The sequence below is a fragment of the Mirounga angustirostris genome, unplaced genomic scaffold (genome assembly GCF_029215605.1).
Source record: "Mirounga angustirostris isolate CCGP_5_RB_7025 unplaced genomic scaffold, mMirAng1.0.hap1 SCAF_3, whole genome shotgun sequence".
In the NCBI taxonomy this organism is placed as follows: Eukaryota; Metazoa; Chordata; class Mammalia; order Carnivora; family Phocidae; genus Mirounga; species Mirounga angustirostris.
In genome coordinates this window covers 177,183,111-177,210,832 of record NW_026991711.1, presented here as the reverse complement: position 1 = coordinate 177,210,832, position 27,722 = coordinate 177,183,111, and the positions used below count along the sequence as shown (strand labels likewise).

The 27,722-nt window shown below is 45.2% G+C and overlaps 1 protein-coding gene across 16 annotated transcripts in view; it reads left to right on the top strand.

The window, feature by feature from the left end:
- Nucleotides 1-27,722, top strand: part of LOC123838312 (non-homologous end-joining factor 1) — a 94,000-nt gene that overhangs the window by 10,927 nt on the left and 55,351 nt on the right. For 10 of the 16 annotated variants that reach the window (XR_010410298.1, XM_064587063.1, XM_064587067.1 and 7 more), the window contains 4 exons: nt 1,858-2,034; nt 2,874-3,086; nt 10,361-10,499; nt 11,066-11,124. Coding sequence is in view for 10 of the 16 variants with exons in the window: in XM_064587063.1 (XP_064443133.1) it covers nt 1,858-2,034; nt 2,874-3,086; nt 10,361-10,499; nt 11,066-11,124 (588 nt within the window). In the remaining 6 variants the exon portion in view is untranslated. Of the gene's footprint in view, nt 1-1,857; nt 2,035-2,873; nt 3,087-3,194; nt 3,274-10,360; nt 10,500-11,065; nt 11,125-20,863; nt 21,661-27,722 lie in introns of those variants that run through there. The other 6 variants (XR_010410299.1, XR_010410300.1, XR_010410297.1 and 3 more) reach the window with 4 other exon arrangements.

The window sequence follows — 27,722 nt, the reverse complement described above, 5'->3', positions numbered from 1 at the left end:
TCTCCCGCCCCCCAGACAGGACAAAAAAACCCCCATACAGTTTGAGGGTTTTGAGCTCCCAGGCTTTCCGAAAGTGACGGGCCAAGATAATCAACCCAATTTAGGGCACTCTTACAGGACGCACTGCGGAGTGCCTACACGGGCGACTTCCCTTGTTCCCTTGCATTTGTGACCTTTGGCTATGTGGAACTCGATTGAGGGCTAGCTTAATCATTCCAAGATCTCCTCCCCGTGGCAGCAGCTCGTGGGAAGCAACTGACGTCCCGTCCCCCAAACGCAAGGTTTTGAGGCCGCTGCAAATAAAAATGGCAATATGTATTTACGTTTTACCCAACTATTGACTGCACAATTTTGTTACAAGACCACACTTCAAAAGCTAGGTTATGGTTGGAAGAATGACGGCTTAGACCATGATGGAAATGACTGGAGGAACAGAACCATGTTAATCATGTGAAGGAAATCCAAGGAATTTCATTATCTTCTTTATATTCTAAGGCGCTTCCCTCACCTCACTTTGTATTTATAGACTGAAATAATAAAGGAAATAGTATCACTCCCTCCCCCCCACAGGAAAAATGATCAAACTTCCCGTAAAGTAGCCTTAGTTACTGAACATCTACTAGGTTAAGACTACAAATTTCGTTGTTGAACTAGAGAAGTTGGTTCCCAGGAGTCCCAGGAGGTATAACAGGGCATGATGTCATTGATGGTTGTACCTTGGGTTAGGGATATATAGGGCATGACTGAAGCGGAAGTTAATTAATTGTTTCTATCTCTGTGAAATGCTGTGCCTTGTGTTTATGATGTCTTAGTCATCTATGTTCTTGAAATGGGATTTGGGACTTTCTTGTTTGCTTCTGGACATAGAATTTGTTGGCTCTTTATTTGTGTGTCATTGATCCCTTTGAGAGTTTGACACAGCTGTGGACCTCTTCCTCCCGAATGGCTATCTGCACGTGTGCACAGATTTTGTCTATAATTCCAGAGGATTCACCTGCATAGACTCTAGATTAAGAATGCCTGTCTTTGGGAATGTATATATCTATGTTCATATAAATATTTATATATGAAAATCTGAGATCTTCTAGAGTTTTATTTCTTTTTTTAAAATTTTTTTAAAGACTTTTTAAAATTTATTTATTTGACAGAGAGAGCGAGAGAGCACAAGCAGGGAGAACAGCAGAGGGAGAGGGAGAAACAGGCTCCCCGCCAAGCAGGGAGCCTGATGTGGGGCTCGATCCCAGGACCCTGAGATCATGACCTGAGCTGAAGGCAGACGCTTAACCATCTGAGCCACCCAGGCGCCCCTAGAGTTTTATTTCTAGCTATTGATCAAATAATTTGAATTTCCTGCTCATGACACTTACGACTTACGATGTTTTATAAGACAAGAACTATTCCTTCTCTTCTAGAAGTTCTGGGAAAGGGTAACATTGGCATATTTATTAGGAATGTGATAAAGATACAACAAGAATGGTTTAGGTTTCCACAATAAGTTATACTGTTAGAAAGCAGAAATACTGAGACCAATATGCCGAGGCTTAAACACTATAGAAGAGAGATATTTTATGCCCTTTAGGAACTAATTTGAAAAAATAAATTAAAATTCTAAATAGATTTTTAGTGGCCAGGAGGTAGTAAGGTCGGTGCCCAGCTGATTATATGGGAGACAGGGGATGGGGGTGGGGGGGTTGTGTGTGTTGGGGGGGAGGGGGTAAAATGTAAATCCATGCCTTCTGTCTCATTAGGGAGGGGTCCTTCATAAGACTTATTTGCTATGGGACTGTTTGTGTGGTGCCCCTGTCCCCAGGCCTACAGTACCTTGGGGCGCTTGCCTAAATCCAGACTCTTCTGCAGATGGAGAAGCTGGAGCAAGGCCTGTTGATGCAGCCATGGGCCTGGCTACAACTTGCTGAGAACTCTCTCTTGGCCAAGGCATATATCACCAAGCAGGGGTACGCCTTGCTGGTTTCAGATCTTCAACAGGTGTGGCATGAACAGGTGGATGCTTGTGTGGTCAGCCAGCGAGCCAAGGTAAGCGTGAAGAGCAGTTCTGCTGCGGGGCGGTAGTGGGTATAATTTCTGTCTTAGTGCGGGTCAGGGTACATTCACATCAGCCAGCTTGCTGGCCTGTAGGTTGCCAAGGGAGGTGGAATCAGGTGCAGACAATTCTAACGAATGTCCTGCCCTTCTACCTAAAGCCCTGCGATCTTTCTTTCTTTTTTTTTTTTTAAAGCATGGGTTATTTATTTATTTATTTGACAGAGAGATAGAGAACACAAGCAGGCAGAGAGGCAGGCAGAGAGAGAGGGAGAAGCACACTCTCCACCGAGCAGGGAGCCCGACGCGGGGCTCGATCCCAGGACCCCGGGATCATGACCCAAGCCGAAGGCAGCCACTTAACCGACTGAGCCACCCAGGTGCCCCCTTTCTTTTTTTTTTTTTTAAGATTTTATTTATTTATTAGAGAGAGAGTGAGAGAGAGAACTAGTGGGGGGAGGGGCAGAGGGAGAAGCAGACCCCGCTGAGCAGGGAGCCCGACAAGGGAATCCATCCCAGGTCCCTGGGATCATGACCTGAGCCCAAGGCAGATGCGCAACCATCTGAGCCACTCAGGCGCCCGTCCCCCCCCAGGATCTTTCCATATCGTTGTCTGATGTTAGTTTTTGCACTGCATTTAGTACAAGGTAGGATTGTAAAGTAGGCCAGTCGCTCTCTCGTTTTGTTTTCTTCTTTCTTGTTCCCCTGTTTTTGTCTTCCCTTCCTCTCAAGCCCGCTGTCTTCATGTTAGCCAGAGTTCTCCTTTGCTGTAACTTGGGGAGTCCGTTTCCTTTTCGCACCCTTACTCCATACAACTCCCGCTGTCTTTTTAGGAGCTGAACAAGCGCCTGACTGCCCCCCCTGCGGCTTTCCTCTGTCATTTGGATGATCTACTTCGCCCGTTGTTGAAGGACACAGCTTGCTCCAGCAAAGCTACCTTTGTCTGTGATCGTGTGGCCGAGGCACTGATCCTGCGTGTGCGGAGTGAGCTCTCTGGTCTCCCCTTTTATTGGAATTTCCACTGCACCCTAGCCAGCCCTTCCCTGGTGAGTGTAATTCAAATGTGGAGTGGGGCAGGGGAATGCCGGCTGCTTTGAGATGAATCCTTAGATGCTCTTATTTTTTTGTGGACTCCGTTTGAAATTCTTCTTCAGTTGGAAAACTTTCCTTGACTGGACAGAAGGCAGAACAGATTCTTGGCTGGTACATCCTTTCTTTGCAAAGGGAGCAAAGGTGAAGTTTTGGTTTACCTGCTTTCTTGGGTGTTTTTCTTCATTATTTAATATTTATTAAGCATCTACTGGGGGCTAATTGTTGGGTGTCCAGATCTAAAGCAATATAGCCTATTCCTGGAGTCCATAATCGAGTGAGAAGATGGACAGGGAACAGGATAAAGTATGGTAAATTCTTTGATTGAGGTAAGCTCAGGATGACTGAAGGTCTGAAAAACCTTTTTGAAGAGAGAGGTTTTTTGTTTTTGTTTTTTTTTTTTTTAGAGAGGGGGAGAGAGGTAGTGGGAGGAGCAGAGGGAGAGAGAGAATCTTAAGCAGACTCCACCACCCAACAGGGAGCCCAACGTGGGGCTGGATCTCACAACCCTGAGATCATAACCTGAGCTGAAATTGAGAGTTGGATGCTTAACCAACTGAGCCTCCCAGGTGCCCCATTGAAGAGATAGTTTCTGAGCTGAGTTCTGTAGATGAGTAGGAACTCATTGGGAGAAGATCAAGAGGTCATTCTAGGCTAGAGTGCATTTTGAGAGGCGGGGAGATATATAGGTGTGGGGCCAGTGGGGGAATTTCATGACTGCAGGGATTTGTGCGAAATGAGGTAGGCAGTGGCCAGATTTTGAGGGATTCTAATGAGTGGATTTTATCCTAAAGGCAACAGGGATTCACTGAAAAACTTTAAGCAGGTGTTTAGCACGATCCAATTCGTAGTTTATCAAGAGCAGTCTGGCAACAGGGTAGAGCATGTACCAGCATTCAGTATGTACCTTTCTGAACATTTCTTGTCACTGAATCCTCATGACTGTCCTGCAAGATAAGTAGTATTGTTCCCTGTCTTCAGAGTAGGAAGCTGAGATTGAAGGCAATTTGTCCAAAGTCCTGCAACTTATAAATGAATGAGCTGGAATTTTACTCCCAGATAGGTCTGATTCGAGAGCCCGTTTTCAGGGACTAGGGGGATAACATTTTCTGCTCACTAGTAGCTTTCTAGGTCCCCGGAGCTTTTATTAGAAATTAGTTTGAGGGACGCCTGGGTGGCTTAGTCGGTGACGCATCTGCCTTCGGCTCAGGTCATGATCCCAGGGTCCTGGGATCGAGCCCTACATCAGGCTCCCTGCTCAGCTCCCTGCTTCTCCCTCTGCTCTTCCCCCCACCCCCTGCTCACGCTCTCTCCCTCTCTGATAAATAAATAAATAAATAAATAAATAAATAAATAAATAAAATCTTAAAAAAAAGAAATTAGTTTGAGAATAAACAGTACGAACTTGTTTGCAGGAATTACTGCCACTGGTCCCTTCCACCCTTTTATACAAACAGAGCTTGTTTCAGTCAGTAGCGTTAGAGGCCGGGGTCTTCTTTGGGAGGGGTCTTCTTTGGGAGGATGTAGGTTTATCAGCAGAAGGGCCTGAAGACAAGGGGGCATCATTTCCTATATCCCTTCTCTAGTTTTCCAGAGGTGATGGAATGTTTTGGAATCAACAGGGTGAATGGAAAAAGTGTTTTTTGAGAAACTGTTCTCTGGTAGATTTTTTTTTTTTAAGACTTATTTATTTCTTTTAGAGAGTGAGAGAGAGTGGTGGGGAGAGGCAGAGGGAGAGGGAGAGAGAGTCTCAAGCAGACTCCCTGCTGAGCGCAGAGCCCGACGACGCGGGGCTTGATGCCAGGACCCTGAGATCATGAACCTGAGCTGAAACCAAGGGTCAGAGATACAAACCCTCCCACCGAGGTGACCTTCTGGTGGATTTTTGATCTGGAACCCAGTAAAGCTGGAGAACTACTTCTCATTCATCTCTGAATTTCTAAGGTCCATCAACAGTGTTTAGCAGATAATAGTTTTTTTTGTTTGTTTGTTTGTTTTTAATTTTTTTTTTTTAATTTATTTATTTGACAGAGAGAGACACAGCGAAAGAGGGAACACAAGCAGGGGGAGAGGGAGAGGGAGAAGCAGACTCCCAGCTGAGCAGGGAGCCCGATGCGGGGCTCGATCCCAGGACCCTGGGATCATGACCTGAGCCGAAGGCAGACGCTTAACGACTGAGCCACCCAGGCGCCCCTAGCAGATAATAGTTTTAAAATCTGTTGATTTTAATTGAGTTTTTTTGTGAAAATTTCCATCCTTCTTTAGTCTACCTCTTTTGTTCAAAACCCTGTAACTTTTTCTAGTAACACCAGGGGGCACTGTTCCCTCAATAATGCCTGTTCTAGGACCAAAACCTTTGGGCTGCCTTAGGGAGGTCCTAGCAATAGCTGGTCTCCCTTTACATCATACAGCCCTAGAAATTCAGAATAGTGAGACTGAGGAGGTAGTTCTCCTAGGAGGCTGATGGGCTCTAATAGTTTTTTTTGTTGTTTTTTCCAAGATGATAAAGTAAAGAACACTTGTATAATGAGATTATAATTGAAAATAATATATAAAGGGAAAACTAGCCATTTCTAGGCAAATTCCTCTAATTGGGCAGCCACAATAAGAAAAGAAGCATCAGTGTTTGGAGTGGAATGAGTCCTGGTTCGCCACGGGGAGAAGTGAACATTGAACAGCTGGTGAACAATTAGGCTTTAAGGTAAAATAAAATACTTATTATTAAAAAAAGAAGAAAGCCAGCCCAGGGAAGTCCCTGAGCCTGAGGAGGCTTTACAGGGGAGAAAGTTAGAGCCGCGGACACTGTCAAGGATGTAGGCGGATACTATTTTAGGCTGGTGTGTGCGTCTGTGAGGTCACACAGTCATAATTTTTGTTTGTTACTCATTCTTGTGATAGTTTTTATTTCATTTTTTTTCAATGAGTAATTCATGCAAAAAGCAAACATTTCAAATAGCATTGAAGAAGGGTCTAGAGTGGAAAAAATAGGTCCTTCTACTCCTCTCTCTAGTCCCTCATTTTCCTTCTTTAAAGCAACTGATACCATCTTCTTGTGCATTCTTAAAGAAAGCTGTACGTAGGTTTGTATACATATGAGTATGTATGTACTTACACAGTCAAATACCTATCTGGGCATATGTATGTCTTTTCACAAATGGCAGCATGCTATCCACGCTGTTCAGTAGCTTGCTCTTTTCACTTAATTATAGAACTTAGAAACCATTCATAGCAATATATTTAGAAGATCTGCCTTAATATTCATTACCGGTAACTTAGAGCCTTATTTGATGCATATATCAACATGTATTTAATTGACAAACTGCTAGTAGACATCTAAGTTGTTTCCACTCTTTTGTTAGTACATGTAGTGACTATCCTTGCATTTATTTTTCCTAAGTATAAATGTATAAGTAAATTCCTAGCAACAGAATAGCTGAATCAAGGAATATTTGGGGGCGCCTGGCTGGCCCAGTCGGAAGAACATGCGACTCTCGATCTTGGGGTCGTGCGTTTGAGCCCCACATTGGGTGTAGAGATTGCCGAAATAAATAAATAAACCTTATTTTATTTTATTTATTTATTTGCGAGAGAGAATGAGATAGAGAGAGCATGAGAGGGGGGAGGGTCAGAGGGAGAAGCAGACTCCCTGCTGAGCAGGGAGCCCGATGCGGGACTCGATCCCAGGACTCCAGGATCTTGACCTGAGCCGAAGGCAGTCGCTTAACCAACTGAGCCACCCAGGTGCCCATAAACCTTTTTTTTTTTTTTTAAAAGGACTATTTGTATGTTTAATCTTGCTCACATGATGCCAGACTGTCTTCCAGAGAGATTGCACATCTAAACTCCTACCGGTCATGCAGGAGAGTAGGAGAGTTCAGCATGTGGAGGGTTCACGCTAAGTTCTCAAGGCTGTGCGGGATAGCATGGGATAGCTAAAGCCTCGGGTCTCTGCTTTCTAGCCCATTTCCACTTCCAGCCAGCTTCCTCATCCCTTCGTCCTCCTCACTGTTCTTCCCAGGATCTGATGTAATTCTTTGGTGTTATTGCTGTTATCTTCCTTTTCCTAATGTAATTCTTGATATTCCAAATTTTGACTTTCAAATTTGGCCATTTTATAATTTCTAGGAGTCACAGCCAAAGGTTTTTTTGTGGCAGGAAGAGCCACAGGCTTTGGAGCTGGCAGGACTGATTTGTAACTTAGCTCTCCAACTTTGACTATTTGTATTACCTGGGATAAGTTACTGAGTTTTTATGAGGCTTGGTGTCATCATCTGTAAAGTGGAGGCACCAGTCCCAACCTTACTGTGGAATCCTGGGAATTAAAGACAAGACCATACATAATGTTACTTAATTTCAGCATTATTGTGAACCTTTGAGAGCAAATACTCTGACTCCCTAATTTTTCCTTGAAAAAGATAAGGACCATGAGAGCGCTTGGGATTAAGCCATTTTCACATCTGGGTGCTCTCATAGCCGGGGCTAGAATCTAGATCTAATTCCCAGTCTGATTGCCCTTGTCTCTATGTCCAAACCTGATAGAATTCGTCTTGGGATTGGTAACTGCCATTCAGCTCTCCTTCCTCTGACTTGTCAACATTTCAATGGGAAATCTGTAGACATTGGGGGATGTTATAAATAGATTTCCTCTGGAAAAGATTGGAAACTCCTGCCTCTATATCCATCACACTTCCTGACCTCCTTAACTGTTGTGAGCTCTTTGGGGGCAGACGCCTCACAGGGTCACAGTAGGTGTTAGGTACACAGTAGGTATTTGTTGAATTGACTTGTGAAACTGCAACTCTTCATATATCGTTGTCTTTAAATGAAGGGGTGGGGGTCGTCCTGACCTCCTGAAGTGCTTCAGGCTTTTTCCTTGTGGTGTTTGTGGATTTGCTTTGAAACTCATTACTTCATCCACATGCCGTGTCCTAATTAACTGATCGTAGTGTGTTAGTGTGCATCTAACTTTGAAATGAGTTATACCCCAATGATTTAGAGTAGTGTAACCCAATTCTATGAAATTATTATTATTATTATTATTTGCTATATAGACATTGGAGTCTGATAGATAACTTCCGGTGCCTGGCGTGGCATTACCATATTTAATTAGACGTGGCATTGATTAGAAACTTGCTCATTATGTTTCTTGTGGTTAGATTTACCACCACTCAAAGAGATCGCTGGTAGGTGGATTCCCAGAGAGAGGCTGGTTGTCACCTCTAGGAATTTCTTTTTTTTTTTTTTAATTTTTTTTTTTTTTAAGATTTTATTTATTTATTTGAGAGAGAGAGAGAGAATGAGAGACAGAGAGCATGAGAGGAGGAGGGTCAGAGGGAGAAGCAGGGTCCCCGCCGAGCAGGGAGCCCGATGCGGGACTCGATCCCGGGACTCCAGGATCACGACCTGAACCGAAGGCAGTCGCTTAACCAACTGAGCCACCCAGGCGCCCACCTCTAGGAATTTCTGTATTTGAGGGCTGTCATCAGAGGGATGGTGATGCTGCTTGGTTACCAGCTGCGATTACTTTCAGCTCACCCCTCCGAACACTGACTTGCTTTCATCCGAGGATTTCCCTGTTTTTCCTCCTGATCTCCCTCGAACAGGACCAAACCTAACCAAACAATTCCTAGGAAAGAGGGTTGGGTCTGGAGCAGAACTTTGGCCGCATTTTGAGCAGTACTTCTTGGAGGCTTAAGTTTATCCTAAGGACCTGAACTGGGTACCAGGACCAGCTTGGGATGTGCTTCCTGATGGAAAGAAGTGATGGGTGTTTACAGCTACATTTGATTTTCAGCCTACTCTGCGTCAGTAACCCTGCATATGTCGGGTCCTGGTGGTGGTACAGAAGCTGCGGGCTCTAACCTTTACCATCACCCGCCCCCCCCCCCCATCTCTTCTCTTCTGATCTGTCCTTAGAGAAGCATGGGGCTGGGTAGACTATGGCCAGCGGGCCAACTCTGGCTTGCTGCCAATTTTTCTAAAGTTCTATTGGAAACCCACCACGCTCATTTATTATATGTTGTCTATGGGCGCTTTCATGCTATAGCAGCAGAGTTGAGTATTTTGACAGGGCCTGTATGGGCCACAGAGCTGAAAATATTGACTCCTTGGCCCCATGCAGAATGTTGCTGACCTCTGATCTAGGGCATTTCTTCTTAGTGCCTCCTTGAGCTCATCTCCTTGGGGCAAGGGAAATGAACCCCGATAGCATCCACTAGTCACAAAGAGATTATTGATTCTAGTTATTTTCTTTGGCTAAGGCTTTTTGCTTTCTTCGGCTACTGGACACCTTGTGTGGGTGAATTAAGTGATTATTCTCTATAGCTATACGTTATTATATGAGGACACCATCCTAGCTGCTCAGCAGCATGGCGATGCTTGCATCCTAATTCTTACCTTATTAAGAGCAAGGTGTGCTGGATCGGTTTATTCCTTCCTAGGCTGGCCTCTCGGTGACTGGCTGGCTTCTGTCACAATGACCTCAAACTGCTGCCTTCCTGGGAGCAGATTGAAACTCTGGGCTCATTCTGGGCTATCATCAGCCCTGAAATGGCTCGTAATCAGTGTCTGGGTCTAATTTGAGACTGATTCCCAGGCTCTCTACTCTCTGTTGATTTTTTTTTTTTTAAGATTTTATTTTATTTTTATTTATTTATTCATGAGAGACAGAGAGAGAGAGAGAGACAGAGGCAGCGGGAGAAGCAGACTCCCCGCAGAGCAGGGAGCCTGATGCGGGACTCGATCCCAGGACCCTGGGATCATGACCTGAGCCGAAGGCAGACGCTTAACCGACTGAGCCACCCAGGCGTCCCTCTGTTGATTTTTGTCTTCTGTTATGCTCCAGCTAGCACACTCTGTTTTAGCCACGCCCACTTTCCTGAAGGCTACTTGGATCTTCTGCTTTTGTCTCTCAGTCTCTGCGGAGAGTTGAAGCAACCCTTTTCTCTTATCAATTCTGTCACGTCCTTCTCTTTAAATCACCACTCCGGGCTGCCTATCCACGTGTTCTCCTCTATTCTTCCCACCCTTTTATCTATGCTACGGAGAAAACCCTTGAACTTATTTCTCCTACCTATTTGATTATTGTATTATTAGAGTCATGCAAACGGGTTGCTTGCTTATGAAACCGTAAGTCCCTGTGAAAACATTTATTTTTCAGTATTTTTCTAGTTCCTAATACAGTGGGGAGTACTCTGTGTCTGTTGGCTGATTGATATCTCTTCCATGAAAGGTCTCCCAGCATTTGATTCGTCCTCTCATGGGCATGAGCCTGGCCTTGCAGTGCCAAGTGAGGGAGCTAGCAACCGTGCTTCGTATGAAAGATCTAGAGATCCAGGACTACCAGGAGAGTGGGGCTGTGCTGAGCCGAGGTGAGAGGGCATTCTTTGGGGTGTTGGGTGGGGAGTGGTACAGATGGTCAAAGGGCCTCAGAAAAGGGGAGAGTTATCTGCATTAGAGGTGTGCTTCCCTGAGGAGATGCTGGGTACTGACCATAACTGGAGACTTGATGCCGGGTGACACTTCTCTCTGCCTTGAGGACCCGGTTGGCACCCAAGTGACCAATAGAAGCTATAACCGAGTCCAGCCATGCCCTAGGCAATGGCAAGGAAAGACTTTGGAAAAGGGCCAACAGCTGTATAAAACTGTGGGAGGACAACACACACTTGGGACCTTCTGAAGCATAGTTTCTGCTTCAGAATAAAAATTCAGTTCTACCTTCATTTTTGTGGCAGGAAGAACATGTCCTGTACTGCTGATCACCCTCTCCTCCTCCTCCTATTTGTCACACACTCTCATCCCTTCTCCCACTGGACTCTGGGTGTTGCATGTGTATGCTCCCTCCCAAGAAATCTCGGGCTCTGTTTCTTTTCCTTCTCACAGGCAGGAAACTCATCCTAAGACTAATATTTCTTTTCTGTATCCCTTCTTATTACAGATCGGTTGAAGACGGAGCCATTTGAAGAAAATTCCTTCTTGGAACAATTTATGGTAGAGGTAGAGTATATCACGATAAGGATTTCCTTTCTCCTTGTGCAGCTTTGCTTTATTTTCTCTTTCCAGGTGCCTGAGTAGTGACTTGCGTTTTGGGTGTTAGCTGGCTTGTGTGGTTGGAAAGTCCTTTCTCTGAAAAAGTTGCCTATAGAAAATCTGATAAAACTTGAGATGCCCATGGGGGAGATGGGGTGAAATAGGGGGAAGAATATAAAAGGCTAAAGTGGGCTGGTCAGCATTTGTAAAAACATCTCTGTTCATGTACCTAGGAATTTCATTTAGAATTCCCTGACCTTGGAAAGTTTGGTTGACCAGTTGATCAATTTTTGCTTGTTGAGATCTGATCACAGGTCTGGATTGTGGAGCAGGGGGGCTAGTCATTATTACTTGTCTGGGCCCCTCCAATATCCCACAGCAGAGGAAGGTGAAAAGCACAGGGTTACCATTTGGGAACTGTCTTGTGGGCACAGTAGGCTGTGGAAAATCACAGTGTTTATACAAGGGGCCTGGCAAAGGAATGAATGGGGAGTAGATAATTGTGGCCTGTCAGAAGCTCCTGCCTAGGTTTCCCTTCTAAGGATTGAGCTTGGCCAAAAGAAACATCTATTAAATGCCAAACAGGGGGAGTATTAATAATAATGACCTTTGATAATACCAGTCAATATTGATCTTCTTCTTCTCTAACTCTTTTAGGACTTGTTGGTTGTACAGTTAGTACCTTAGTATTAGTGCCCTTTTTTCTAATTTTACATGTGACCCAAGTTGGTACTTTACTATGTAAGCAAATAATGCTATTATAATATCATGTTCTGTATAGATTATTCATATTTCTGTCTTGTCATCTAGGCTACTTTGTAAACCCCTTGTGGACAGGGACTGTGACTCATATTCCTTTTGAACATGAAATTAATATTTTTCCCAGGGCTCGGCAGAAAACAGGTGTTCTTGACTTGGAACCTTCTCTTCTGCCTCTGTGCATTGGCTGAACAAAGACGCCATCATGCTTGGGGTCTTAACACAAAGAACAAAAAATGCAAGTTGAGTGCTCAGTCCATCTACTGAAGCAATGTAACTCCAGAGAAGAAGGAAAGGGTGCACTGTTACGTCTTGAAGTATAGATTTCAAGTCTTTATGGGGAAAGAGAGACTGTTAAACCTAGACTCGCCACAGAGAGATTTCCTTGGCCATTTTCTGTCAGTTAGCTTCCTCTGTCTGTAAGTGTAGGTATTAAGGAGGTTAACGTAGGCTGGGGATGACATGCTGATTCCCTGCCTCAGCCCCTTAGTGAAACAATGCAAGACTTATTCTTAGCCCAGCAGAGAGGTCCCTTCCTGATCTGGTGCCCACAGACCTCTCTAGCTTGGTTTCTTGACATTTTTCATTATGAACTTTATGCTCCAAGTCACAGAGAATGACTTTGAATTGCCTTCCTCTAGCCTTTATCTCCTGCCACACATTGTTCACTTTATCTATAACGCCCAATGCCCTGGCCCTATCTACCTCGTAAACTTCTATTAATCTTTTAAGTGTCAGCTTTGGCTTCTTTGGGAGGCCTTTCCAGACTCTCCTTGTAAAGATAATCCTTCTTCCCTGCTGCTGCAGTACCTTGGTTCCTACCTCCGTTTTACCGCTTATAACTTTGTGATAGATATTGCTGTTTATAGGTCTGCAAGACTATGCCTTTCTCCTCCATTGATCTATGAAAGATTTGAGGACAAGGACTGCATCAAATGCATTTCTGTGTCCCCAGCACCGAACACAGTGCCTAGGAGTAGTAGGTTCTCTGTAAGTTTGTCGACAAAGATGTTGATAAACCTGTGCTAGGGGAAGTTTCACAAAAGTTGGAGTGGTGTGACCTGTGGACACGGTGCTGCTTGTGATGCCTATATTTGGGGTCTTTGGTTATTCTTCTGGTTTATTTTGCAGCTTTGGATGAATCAGTGTTCCCAGAGCCTCTGTTTTCTCATTTGTAAAATTGGTGGCTCATCTCTTCCATGCTTTTGGGGCAGCGGGCAACCCCGCAGAATCGAAGAGAAAGCGTATAGAATCCTGGTGTCAACCCAGGAGGCGTATTGGTGTTTTGGAACCAATTACTTCAGGAATACTGGTCTTCAAAGGTCTGGGCGGATCACACCCAAACCACAGAGACTTACAGAATTTTATATATCTGCAAAAGATCTGAGAGACAGGTAGCTGTAGTTTTCCATTTCATAGACTAAGAAATTGGGCCTCAGGCAGGATCAGTGACTTGCCTAAGGTCATGTTGCTATAGGTGGACATTTAGGGCCCTCCTCCGTTTCTTGTCTGGGATCATCCCTGTTTTGTTCTGCAGCTCTAACGGGTTATACACACCAATTAGAGGAGGGTTAAGGGCTAGGGTAGTGTGGAATTCTTGCGATCTCCGGGATTGCTGCACCGTCCTCTGGGACCATGGACTGTCCTGCATAGCTGCTAGAACCTGCTTCGTTGTGGGACTACAGAATTTCTTGGCCACTGCACCTTTTCAGTTACTCTGCTTGTCTGGGGTCCTACAAACAGGACACAGAAGGGTCATGGGGTCACCCAAGACAGCTGAAAGGATGTGCCATCAAAATAAGCAACATAGGAAGATAAACAAACCAGGGACTGAGAGCCCAGGATAAAGGTGCAGGGGGGCCAGGGCTGATGTCAGAGGGGCCATGCGGTCAGTGCTGGGGTCTGTTTTTCCTGGTTCTAGGCGAGAGGCCACAGAGATAGGGCATGGAGGGCAGTAGGACAGGGAGGTTTCTAGGATACTAAGGCCAGGAAAAATATTTAAGGGTTGAACAGGGGTTACGTCTTCATATTTACTTCTTTTGTTTTTTCATCTCCCCCCCCTTAGAGCCTTGGATTTCGCATTTCCAGGGAGCCCAAGGGGGCCAGTTGATGGTGGCCTGACTGGAGGGGGCATCCTGGAAGTGTTCTTCGAGTTGACTGGGCGGAGTGGCTTCTGGCATGATCTTCATAGAGGGAAGATTCCCCATAGAGAGCATCTCCTAGGACTGGGGGCTGGGAGGCACCATTCATAGTGGGAGATGAGTCAAGGAATCGGGGACTATTACTGCATGGCCCAGGAACTGTGTGAGAGAAGTTTAGGAGGATGGGGCTGGCATGGCCCTCTCTCACTCTGGTCCACTGGAGGGAGTTCCTTCCCCTGGCTGCGTCCATGCCTTCCCCCTCTCCATCTGGTTGCCATCAGGCTGTGCGGCTGCTGGCGGGCTCTTTATTTATTTATCCCAGTGTAATGGGGTGAGGAGGGAGCTGGCCTGAGGCTGGCATTCCGAGGCCATGCCACTGAGCCACAGGCGGTTTGCATGGGTGTGTGAGTCACTGGGGCTGCATGCTGCTCAAACCAGACGCGGCCAGGCTCAGGGACAGCAAGCAGCCCAAAATAGAGCCCCGCCCTCTGCAGCTGGCAACCCCCGGCCAGGAATCAGCCCTTGACACCAAAACCTGAGCAGTTGCGTGAAGTTGGCTTCCTTAAGGAGGGGGGCCTTAACAGCGAGATTCTCTCCTTCCCTGTCTTCAGAGGAGAGTATTCAGCACAGCAATCATTCCCGTTGCTGCATGCTGCAGGCCTTGTACGATTCAATCTGTTCAGTGTAATACCGTCACCAATTTGTATCATATAGTTACAGTTATAGAACTATAGTTGACACTGATTTGACTCAGCATCCTAAATGTAGCCACGGCCTTTGTGCCCTGTCTGGTTTTAGTTACTGTCTTCATTCCCTGTCAGGTTGCAGCCTGATGCTAGAGCAGAGACTTCAAGTTATGAAGCTATTCCCTGCTGCTCTTAGAAAGCTAGAGGTTACATCAGAGCTGCCCGGGGAGGAGGAGGAGTCCTTTAACCTGGAGATTGCCGTCCAGTTGAGTTCCTTCACAGACAGCTTCTGCTTGGTTTCCTCGGCTGGCGTCCCATTCTTTACCTGCGCCGTAAATGTTAGTGTTACTCGAGATTGTGTCCTTATCCCCTTGCCCTTCTCTCTCTGGGTCATCTCCTCCAGACCCCCATTGGAACTGTCACCAGTATACCACCAAGGGCTAATTTTGTATTTCCATTACGCGGCCCACATTTCTTTCTGCATATTTGACGTCTCTACTTGGATGTCCCACATTGCAACACCCTACCCATGTCCAAAATAAACCACCTACTCCCCCCAAATCTAATTCTCTTCTATATGCCTTATCTTGGGGAATCATACGCGTATCCATTCAGCTTTCAAAGCTAGAAACTTGGGACTTACCCACTTTTCTCTTTGTCCTTACTTTCAGAGCCTAACTTGTCAACTGTCTTTTGAATCTGCTCTTCTCTATTCTGCCGTGCCCCACCCCCCATGTTTTCTGGTCTGACCTTCCAGCAGCTCCTAACTTGTCACCCGGTCAGTCCTTATTCCCCGCCAGTTGAATTTGCATTACGGCAGAGTGATCTCTTTGAAACAGAAACAGAAACCCGATTGCTTGAAGTCATTTAGTGGTTCCAACTCCGGGCATGGCACACAAGGTCGTTCATGCTTTGGTCCTCTTGACCTCTGCAGCCTGATCCTCTGCCAGTCTCCCACACTGAAGTCTTGATGCCCATACATCCCTTGACCAGTTTGCCTGGTATTCTCTTCCTTCTTGTGCTCACGACAGACTTCTACTCAGCTTTCCCGAGTGCACAGACATCATCACTTTCGTGAGTTTTCCGTGAGCGTTTTTCCTTTCCTCAGTCCTCTTCTTTCAGGCACAGGTACACTCTCCTGCTATTCCCACAGCCCTCGGTACAGACCTCTGCCATAGCGTTTGGCATAAGGGTGGATATGGAAATGAAAAGGAAGGATAGGGAGGCAGGGAAAATTGAGTTGGCTGACCTTTTCTCATTTAAGTTTTTCCTTTATAAAGCTTGTTAATTCCTTCTTCTCAATGTTTTCTTAACATGGCTTCATACTACGATACTGTCCTGCTTTTCTTCATACTTCATTGTTTGTTCCTTCTGAGAGTCTCTTGCTGGTTCTTCTTCTCCCTTACCTTTTTTTTTTTTAATTTAAGTAATCTCTATACCCAGTGCAGGACTGAACTCACAACCCCAACACCCGAAGATCAAGAATCACATGCTCCTCCGACTGAGCCAGCCAGGTGCCCCCTCCCTTACCTCTTAAAGTTGGAGTGTCCCAGGATTCAGTCCTTGGTGATCTTATCTTTTTTTACCTTAGTGATCTCATGGAGTCCCATGGCTTTAACTACCTCCTTGTTGACGAATCCTGAATTTAATCTTTATTCTTAGACCTTGCCCCCAAACTCTGGACTGCCTGCTCAACATTTCCACATGGAAGTCCAACAGAATCTCAAACTCAACATGTCCAAAACTGAACTCCTAACTTACCCCCCAAATTTGCTTTTTGAACAACCTCCTCCCATTTTAGCTGATGGAAATATCACCCTTTCACTTGCTAGGGCCACAAACCTTGGAGTCATCCTTGACTTCTGTCTTTCTCTCACATCCCACATCTAGTCCATCAGGAAATCCTGTCGGCTCTGCCTTCAACGTACACCCATAATTTCACCTTTGCTGCTGCCAGTCTGGTCTGAGCCACAGTTGTCTCTTTCTTGCATCATTGCAATAGCCTCTTTACTGGTATCCCTGCTGCTACCTATGCCCCCGTCTGGCCCATTCCCAATAGAGTGATCTTACTAAAACACAGATCACATCATGATACTCCCTGCTCAAAGTCCATCATTAGCTTCACATTATACTTCTAGAGTAAAACCCAAAGGCCTTACAGTGGCCTACAAAGCCCTACATGATCTGGACCTCATTACCTTTCTGCTCTCATCTACCACTTTCTTCTTCCTTTACTCCACTGCACCCACACTGGCCACTTGCTGGTTTTCTAGCTCTCTAAGCACCACCTGCCTTTAGTCCTTTCTGCTGCCTATTTCCTCTGCCTGGAATGTTCTTTCTTCAGATACTTGTGTGGCCAACTTCCTCACTTCCTTTATGTCTGGATTACTTCTCTACTGCTTTATAACACATTACTCCAAAATGTCATGGTTTAAAACAACAAATAGTTGTGGAGGGCCAGAAATTTGGAAGCAGCTTAGCAGGGTGATTCTGGTTCAGGGTCTCTCGTGAAGTTGTAGTCAAGATGTTGGCTGGGAGGGGCTGGACAAATCACTTCCAAGCTCTCTCATGTGGCTGTTGGCAGGAGGTGCCATTGCCCTGTCATATGGCTGCTCACATGACATGGTCCTGGCTTCCTGAGAGCAAGTGATCCCAGAGATGGCCTAAGACTGAAACGGAAGCTGCAGCCTTTTTATAACCTAATCTCAGGAGTGACAGTGCCTCACTCTCTTGCTGTAATCTCTCCGTTAGAAGTGAACCACTAAGTCCAGGCCACACTTGAGGGGAGGGTAACTAAGCTCCACCTCTTAAGGGGAGCTGTGTGAAAAATACAATACATGGTTTTGTTCAAATGTCACCTTCACAATGGAGTTTACTGTGAGTATCCTATTTAAAATTGTAAGCCACATCCTTGCCCCTCTGCACATGGCTCTACTTTTCATTTTTTCCGTAGCACTCATCTTCCAACATACAATAAAATTTCCTTATTTCCTTATGCTCATTGTTGAGGGATGAAAGCATCTTCCCACTCCTCTTTATTTTCCCTATCTTACGAATAGGCTATGAATTTATCACCTGTTGGTAGCCTGAGACCCAGATAGCCCTCCTACAAATAGACGAGCAGCTTAAGGAGAGGATTGCTGTCAGATTACCATTCTCCTACCCGCCTGTTTACTGGGAGATAGTCCCAACTTCGGGATGAACTATAAACCTTGAATCTTTTATTACCAAGATCCCCCAGAGCCTCCCTTTTAGACCCAGTTAAGAAATGAAATATCCCAAAAACCAAAAGAAGAAGAGCCTACCAAAATCCTGTAAAGAACATTAGTCATACAGCCAAAAGCAAGTTAATAAGTTTCCTCTTTCCTCAGTCTTTCCTGTCCCTGGGCTCTTCCTCCACAGTTAGAAGGGCTGCCCAGCTACCATATGCCGGTATTCAGTATGAAAAGGAAGACACAGGACTATGTTTTTTCAGTATCCTTCATGGGCATCGTAAAGCAGGATAAGTCTAGGGGCATGAGACTGTCCTCCCATCGCGTGTGTCCGTTCTCTGGTCTAGAGAAACTTGCAGTGAATTCATTCTTCTGGGATTCAGCATGGTGTGTGTGCATACAGGGGATGATAATGTGATCATCAGAGAGCTCACTGTGCTTAATGAATGATATAGGGGCCACAGTCGTGCTGTGATTGGAAAAAGCTTCCTGCAAAAGGCAGGACTTGATCTGGACTTTCGTGTTTGTTTGGGGTTTTGCTAGGGAACTAGGTGGAAGGCATTTTAGCTGGGAAGCACATGGGCGAAGGATATAAAGTCATAATGAGTAGGTGAGGATTAGCAGAAAAGAAGGTTAGCAAGATAAGAACCCGAGGCTAGGTTTTTGGGGGGCCTTAAATGCTGGGCTGGAAGATTAGTACTTGATTCTGAAGGTAAATGTATTTCAGCCTTTTTTCCTGCTGGGAATCCATTTATTTGCCATTTTCAGTCCAGTTATGAACATCTGTCATTACATGCTGTGATTCTCAAAGAGGCTCATCTCCTAGGAAGGAGTTATTAATTCCTTCTCACAGTTATTAATTACTGTTGTAGATAGTGGGAAGCCGTGGAACGTTTTGGCTGGAGAACTGACATATGAAAGTGATCTTTGGGAAGATTAGGCTGTCAGTGGTATGCCTATGTGAGCTGAAGAATAGTGGTACTGTTGCCAGACTAGGAAAATCATGGGTGGGGCTCAATTAAATCTAATCTTGGGCCTACAAAGGAATGGTTTTCCTTATTTATTTATTTTTTTTTTTAAAAAAGATTTTATTTATTTATTTGAGACAGAGAGAATGAGAGAGACAGAGAGCACATGAGAGGGGGGAGGGTCAGAGGGAGAAGCAGACTCCCCGCCGAGCAGGGAGCCTGATGCAGGACTCGATCCAGGGACTCTAGGATCATGACCTGAGCCGAAGGCAGTCGCTTAACCAACTGAGCCACCCAGGCGCCCCGGTTTTCCTTATTTAAAACACAAATCCACCAGTATTTGAGCTCTGGAATGAAAATCTCCAAGGAGGAAGGGATGGCTGCATATATTTTTTAGCTACATTTCTTGGGAATTTTGTCTCCTCTTTGGGGTTTTCTCAGTGTGGTTCCTGTAGTCACCATTGAGTCCCGCTACCAGTGGCCACCACCTCTTCTTTTCGGCCCCAGAATATTAAAAGGCCTCTTTCCTTATTTTCCTTTTATAAAGCATTATAGGGGCTTATACTTTGAAAAGAAAGTTTATCAAAAATCTGAGCAAACAAAAAGGATACAAATGGGATAAAATTACTCATATCCAAGAGATGGATTTCTGATTCTGGGAGTCCTGATAGTGAAGGACTTTATCAGTTTCCAAATTCTCATATTCTAAAAGCCTCAGAATCAAGTGTTACTAACTCAGATGCCTACAGGGGACAGGCATACAACATAAATATGTGTATCAGGCTGGATATAAGACAAAAGAGATTTGTAGGGGTCTGTGGAAAACTGGATCATGCATGCCCCCATATCTAGATCCAGATAGGGTAGCACAGCTTACCGGATGCTGTTCTGGGGGGCTGTGTAGCTTACTTCATTGAAAGGAAGTTACCAACTCCTAAAATGAAAATTGTTTTTTTTTTATTTTAAAGATTTTATTTACTTATTTGACAGAGAGAGAGAGACAGTGAGAGAGGGAACACAAGCAGGGGGAGTGGGAGAGGGAAAAGCAGGCTTCCCGCAGAGCAGGGAGCCCTATGTGGGGCTCGATCCTAGGACCCTGGTATCATGACCTGAGCCGAAGGCAGACGCTTAACGACTGAGCCACCCAGGCGCCCTTGAAAACTGTTTTTTATTTGTTTTCTTAGCTCCACTGAATCCACTATTAGTCTCTCATTTGGTTTCATTCTCATTTCCAGTCTGAGAAATCCACTTAGTTCAGAATTGAGTTGTGAGGCAGTGATGATTGAGATCTTATTTCTGGCAAACATCGCGCCTCCTTAGGCCTAAACTATAAGCTTCTCGTACCTCTGAAGCATTTTGTGGTGACTCACATAGCTGAGTCTCTCTCCTCTTTCCCTGGTAGAGGAAGGGTTTCATAAAAGTCCATTCATTACATTATGACCATTAAACAGTGCTTTAGTCTATAAAAAAAAATGATGGCTTCTATATAATCAGAGTTAGTTTAAAAATATAAGATGAAAGTCTTTTTCCCATACATGTTGGATTTAAATTGACTGTAGGACCTACAAGTGGGAATGCTCAGGGAAACATTGACGAAGGAGCGTTGAAGCCTGGTTGAGAAAATCTGTAGAAATAGAGAGATCTGGGACTCTGCTGCAGAGGAGAGATATTTGAAGTCATGAGAATGGATGCTGCTTTTTTTTTTTTTTCTGGGAAGAGCACAGGAAAAAGAACAAAAGTCCAATGGTTGAGATTTGGGGAACAATCATCATTGGAAGGAGTAGTAGGAGCCTGTGAAGGAAGTGCGAGTAGATAGAAGAATCTGAACAGAGTAGAAATTAGCCAGGAAAAGGGAACAGACAGTTGTCAAGTGCATCTGTGCATGTGCCAGACACAGTAGCCAGGTGCTTTATCTAACTTATAACTTCTAATCCTTACAGCATACCTATGAGTTTGGTGATACTGTTCTCATTTTAAAGATAAAGAAGCAGACGCTCAAAGGCTAAGTAGTTTGTTTCAGGTCAGCTCACCCGATTTGCCCATATTTGTCTTTACTGAAATCCGGTGCTCTTCCTGTCACCCCGGAGGGCGATCCACAGCGCCACATGTGGGAGAGAGACCAAAGAGGATGGGTGCCTGCCGGCCCGAAGAAAGACCATAGCAATTTGTGATCTTGGGCAGTATCCGCAGATTGAAGGCCGCTGGAGGAGGATCGATTGATAAGGCAATGAAGACCATGAGTATAGAACTCTCGCCCAGAGAAGTTTCACAATGAAAAGGAAGTGAGAGCGAGCTGCGGAGCTAGCAGTGGCTTAAGCAAAACCTCTTCTCAAGTTGGAAAGACACACTGTGTTTGAAAGCAAAGGAGGAGCCACTGGAAAGGAACAGACTTAAGCTGGTGAAGGGGGGACGACCATGTGAAAGCAAGGAGCTGCAGAGTTGAGCACAGTGGGAGAATTAGTCCTTCCTGAGATTTGCAGATGGCATGAAGGCACGGGCTATGTTTTGAAGCAGGTGACTTGATTTCCACCTATTTCCATCCTCTTTCCCCAGAAGACATAGCCTTTTCCTTTAAGAATTTTAAAGTCCTGGGCGCCTGGGTGGCTCAGTTGGTTAAGCGACTGCCTTCGGCTCAGGTCATGATCCTGGAGTCCCTGATCGAGTCCCGCGTCGGGCTCCCTGCTCGGCGGGGAGTCTGCTTCTCCCTCTGACCCTCCCCCCTCTCATGTGCTCTCTCTCATTCTTTCTCTCTCAAATAAATAAATAGAATCTTTAAAAAAAAAAAAAAGAATTTTAAAGTCCTTCCCAAGGGCATTTAATTCTACGTACTTAAACAGAGAATCAGATGGTTCTGTCCGTGACTTTTCTGTTAATGACCAAAGTAGTGAAACCGACAGAAGTAAAAGTATCAGCTGTGCTCTTTCCCTCTTCTGAGCTCCCATGTCCCTTTGTGTCTTTCCTGTGTCACTTATCACTGCAGTGCCCTGTAGGTAGGCACAGAGTAACCAGTGGTTGTACCTTAAAGGTCTCGGCTTGGAAGATTCTCTCACACTAATAAATGTTGTCTCTGGTTATAGAAACAAAGAGGGAAAACAAAAGTATCAAATGACTTACCTTTAAGTTTTCCTGATGTGTTGGCTTCATAACTTTAGCCTTATCCCTGAAGTGTTCTCTTATTATGGCCTTCACTTATGGGTGATATTTCTTTTGGATAGTGAGCCACATTGAAAAGTGAGAGGCTGAGTCCCATAGGTTAGCAGCTTAGCTGTCCGGTGTGTGCAGAACAAGACATCAGGACCCATGGGCATCCTTACTATCTCCCATAAGGCAATCGTCAAGGGAAAAATTGCCAGAAAGTCTCAGGAAGCATTTTATTTTTTTCATTCTGTACGGGAGATCCTTAGTCTATTTGTTTTCATACTTAGAAGTTTAAATTCTATGTGGATGGGACATTTTAAGCACCACGGAAAATACTAAACATTGTGGAATCATGCTGAAAAGTGAAAACATGGTTTCTGCCCTGGGAAGATGGACTTTTGAGGGAGATTAGACCACTGAAATTTACATATATACAAAGGATATTCTAAATACACAAAATATATGTTACCACAGAGGGAGAAGAAATAGATTGATTTGGATGGGCTCTGGGTTTTGTAGGAGGCTAGTTTGGACGAGGTATTTCTGGAAGAGGTGAATCTTGAGCTAAGAGTGCGGAGCGATTTTGTGTGGTGAGCGGCTGCCGAACTAGGTATTTTATTCAGTTACACAATCTGAGAGGCCCTCCCTACGTGTGGTGGTTTGAGGGAATCCTTCAAGAGCTCCTTGCCTTCTGTTACTCTTACGCTGGAAGCCTGAGCAGCTCTGAGGCCGTACATTGTCCTCTTAGAATCTTTTACTCCACAGAACCCCTTCTAGTTTGGTATGAGTGAAGCTAGGAATGGGGGAGGTGGGGAGCTTTGAGACAAGATGACAATACCCTTTGGTCTAAAGAAGGAATAGTTGATGATTGTCTCAGGATTCAGTTTTCTGCAGGCCCAGCAGCTGGGGGAAGAGCAGAGGGAAGTTGCCGAATTTAGTGTCTACCAAAGGAGGGACACATCTCAAGTAGAGTGTTCTCCCCCCTCCCCTCCCAATTTGGGGTAAGCTCTGATATCGAGGTAAATAAGACTCAATAGGAAATGGGATGAGATTAGCTATCTGTGGAAGTGACCTACCCTACTGTTTGTAAGTATAGTGCTTATGAGGCTAGGTTACAAGTCTCCACCAGGGCCTAGGTGAGGCCCTTAATGAAGGAAATCATGGCGTCTCAGATATATATACATAGAGAAGATTAGAGCCATGGAATTTGGGGCGCTGGAAGGGACTTTATCAATCTAAGAATATATCAAACCTCTTCGTTTGACTTTTGAGGAAATTAGGGCTGGCAAAGATGAAAGAACTCTCATGTAGACCAACAGTGGTAGATCTTGGCACCAGGACCCAGGGCTCTGAACTTCTGGTCCAGTATGACTCCGTCATATCCCATTGACTCGCCCAAGCTACACAGCCATACTTGGAACTTCAGGTGGGCGGTAGGCAAGACTGAGACCTGTTTGTGAGCATTACGGAGACCTCACTTAGGTGAGAGATGGCAAAGTGGTCCGTGGCTGGAGAGCTCTGCCCCACGTACGGCCTCCTCTCTTCCTCCACATCCCTTTCTTCCAACCCTTGGTCTTGCACACCTCTAGGCTCTTGGAAGCGATCCGAGAAAAACTGTTACATAATTAATTCATGAGGTCTGAGGAGGAGATGTACTAGCAGAGGGGCAGAGTTGTATAGACTTAAAAACCAAAACCCAAAAACTAAAGAGTAACAGTTTATCAATGTATCTAGCAGAGTGCCAAAACAATGATATAGTAACAGGGATGAATGTCTAGTGTTTTTCCACAGTGTACAGGAACTCTCCCATAAAGTCACTTGCTACTTTCTCTTGCCTTTTTTTCCCCGCATTTAATAAATAGCACTCAGTGTTTATTTGGCTCCTCAGGAAAAATCAGCTGAAGATAGTTTGGTCACTGATATGATAGAACCCCCACCTTATAACCTAATAACACTGGCATTTTAATTTCTAAAGCGGTGTCCTGGGTGATTTTAGTTTGCATTTGTCAGCTCTCTGGAGTCTGATTATCCCTAAATGAACTAATAGAAACCCTGCTGGGGACTCTGGACCTTTGGTGACCCTTACAAAGTACAGACTTCCCCTGAGATGCTGCTTGAACAGCTACTTGGGGGTCTCTCAATCCGCATCTGTCTGTCTGTATAATGCCCCCGACATCTCTTCCTGCAAACACCGGATAGTGGGGGCTCGTCCAACCACCTTAGAGGACCAAGCTGGGTTTTGAAGTGGCCAGGTAAGTACCTGGGTAGTGCTTACTGGAGCCTCTGGCTTTTGTTCAGTGCCCTCGGTGGGCCCAACCCTGCAGCCCCTTTCGTCGAACCTAACACGTATCCTAAGAAAACTTGCCATCAGTGTTGGAGCTTTGCCCAGCTGGAGAAGCCCTTTGGGTGGTGAGTGGAGGTGTGGAAGTTCTGACCTGGAAGGGGTCTCTCTCAGCACTCTTGTAATTTAGAGTTTCCCATTCTTTGACTCCCTCCACCAGCAGAGGAGGGACAGATTGGCTCTTTTACGCTCTTTGTTTTCTCACACCCATTTTAGGAAATTTAGGGTCAGAAGACTTCCCAGAGTTTTGCTTCCCGGGGCTAGAGAGCCCTCATTGCTCACAGTCCAAGGATCGGTTCTAGCTTCACTGACCTGGTCAGACCCACCTGGATCAACCAGCGGTGACATTCAGACCAGTAACCCATCTCTCCTGAAACTGCTTCTCTCTCAGGCCTCAAAGCCTGAATCAAGCGACCATTGTACCAGCCTCGTATCGGGGCTCAGAATGTCAGTTTTCAGCGTGTCCTCGTATATAAATATAGGTCTCTCTAGATATAAAAAGTGAGAGAGTCTGTAAGTCGCGTTTTTTTTTTTCTATACCCCCTTTCATGGGGCAAGCTAATGAGATGCATATCATTAAAGACCCGATGTTTTGTGGGACGGAGCCTTTTAAACTGGATGTGCCTGGCTTAGTCATGGCAAATATTTACCAAAAAAAAAAAAAAAAAAGGGACATACCATATAAAATTAGAGTTCTGAAAATAGTACTGAGAGAGGGAGAAAGAAAAAAAAAAAAAAAACCAGGACAGAAAATACAGGCCAGTCTGTTTGGGGAAAAGGGAAAAAGAGATAAAATGAGAGAAACCTTGGCAGTAAAAACAGCATCTTGGTAAACAGACTATAAAAAAAATTGTGACCTGCTTTCTGGCAGCCCTGGCGGCTGTCGAGCGGGTGAAGGTGGCAGAACCGGCGTCTGTGTGGACACATGGTGCCCGGGGCGCACGGCTCCCCTGGCCGCTCAGGGCGTTAAATTTAGCCACATAATGATGGGCCTGAGGACAGCCTCTTGTTGACCACACCATAATTACTGCCTCGCTTTATGAATTTTATTTTGCTTATTCTGTTTCCTCCTTCTTTGGCATGAAGGGGGCTGGAGTGGGGGGAGTCCCGCCCCCACACCCCTCCCCTTCCTGGACAAATGAGTCTTCATAGAAACTTGGGCTCTCAGGCCATCAGGGTAAAGAGTAACGTCCCTTGATTAACCAGAAAGGGAGAAAGGTTTCTGGTCCCCGAGGCTCTTGATTTTAGATTATGATTTAAAGTCATAAGTGGAACTTGCTAGCCCTGCTTCTCAGAGCGCTCGGAGAAACTATCCTGAAGTCGCTGGTCTTAGAAGGCCCTTCCATGTGAATCTGAGAGCTTGACACCCTTACTCTGTTTATAAAACCCCAAGAGCAAGGCTCCCAAGTGTTGTTGGATTTTTTTCCTCTTTGGTCCGAAGCTCCCTTGCTAGCTACTTAGAATTTCAGTTTTGACAACATCATGCATCATAAAGAGATACGTTGTGTTTTATATATCTTGGTCTTGGTGATAACTGGGTTCTTGAAGCTGAGGATCTAATATAATCAACTCTGTTCAAGTAACATAAAAATACTTGTTTAGGATAGTCTGTGGAAACCTCAAGTATTGTTCTTTGGGGATACTTGACGCCGATCTTCTCAGTTTTAGAGTTAAAATAGCGTAGTTCGCTAGAGCATACCATGGCTTTTGTCATAATGGTGCTCTGAGGCTTCTTTGCTTTATCTGTAACTGCGGAAGGGGCCAGGAGCCCGTGGTCTCAGGCCCAAAGTACCACACAGGGGAGAGAAAGTAAGCTGTAGAGAGGGCATCAGAAGTGTTGCATGGAGTAGGTATTGGGTCATTGGGGGTGAAGTTCTTGAATGGTGACCTAGGCTGGCAGTTCCCTATGGCCCCACAGTGGCCCTCCAACTGAGGAAGTGGTGGAAAAGGAAAAGCAAACAGGGCTTGTGGTCAGGGTACTGGCTTGTCTGTCGCTGGCCAGGACTGTCCTGTTTGTGTGTCAGGGGCGGTTGGGCTCCTCCCAAAGCCAGGCAAGAACGTGTCAAGGAGAGGCTTCTTGCAGTTCTTGTTTTCCCAAAACAAAGGAAACTCCTTGCATTGCTGGAAGTCGCGTGCTTGGATGCTGAGTTTGTTATTGCCTGATAACCTGGCCACCAACTCCTGCCCTCCTCTTCACCCCATGCGGCCAGTGGCTTAGTGGGAGCAGCTTCCTGTTCCTCCTCCGAGGCAGCAGATTCACTCCCTATTGTACCCAGAAAGGGGGGGGAAAAGGAAGAGGTAGCCCTCCTGTCCCCAGACCTACCCTCTGCTCTTCCCATGGAACCTTCTAGAACAGTGCTTTTCAGAGTAATCTGGTACATGTTCTTACTGTGCATGACTGATATGCAGCATGTGCCCCATGTGATACGCAAACCATTTTGTACCCTGTTCATTGAGAGGAGTCCTCTTGACCAAGTGTTTGGATGTTATGGCAATGTCAGATTGCTATGAAAGTTTTTACATGCTTATTATACTCAATCTCCATACTTCCGTCATCATGGGCTAGTTGCAGAGGGTTCATGCACCAGCACGTTTGCTGATCACACTTTGAATAGCATTGTTCTAGAACTGTAAGACCTAGTGAGTTTGAGCTATTTCCTATTGGACATAGAGGTCCTACCCTTAACCTGTTCAGTGGGGGGTTGAATAGAAAAAGGAATTTTTAAAAAAAGATTTTATTTATTTATTTTGAGTAAGAGAGAGCGAGCACATGTGCGTGAGCAGGAAGAAGGGCAGAGGCAGAGGGAGAGAGAATCTCAAGCAGACTGCATGCTGAGTGTGGAGTACAGCGGGGGGCTCCATCCCACAACTGTGCGATCACAACCTGAGCCGAAACCGAGAGTCAAACGCCCAACCGACGGAGCCACCCAGGCGCCCCCAGAAAAAGGAATTCTTAAGTAAATTTCAGGCAGTAAGAAATAATCTGATCTCAATTGCCAAGTTGTGCCAAAGAGCTCTGGTACTGAGGTGGAAGTTTGAACTGGCTGATTAAAGGTTTCTTTCCTGGTGCCAGGGTTCGGTGATTCTCATGCCAAATGGTAAAGCCAAGAGGTGAAATTAATGGCCTTGATGATTTTCCTGCAGGGTAGTGATTCTAAGTCTTCAACTGTGGCTCTAGATGGCTTACCAAGGTAAAGAAAGAAAAGGAGGGGATGTTTTTCATAGGGTTCGTTTACCAGTCTGTCATTTTCATCTAGATATGAGGTCTTTCTTATACAGATCAATCATGTGTTTGGTCAGCATTATCTTAGTCTTCTGTT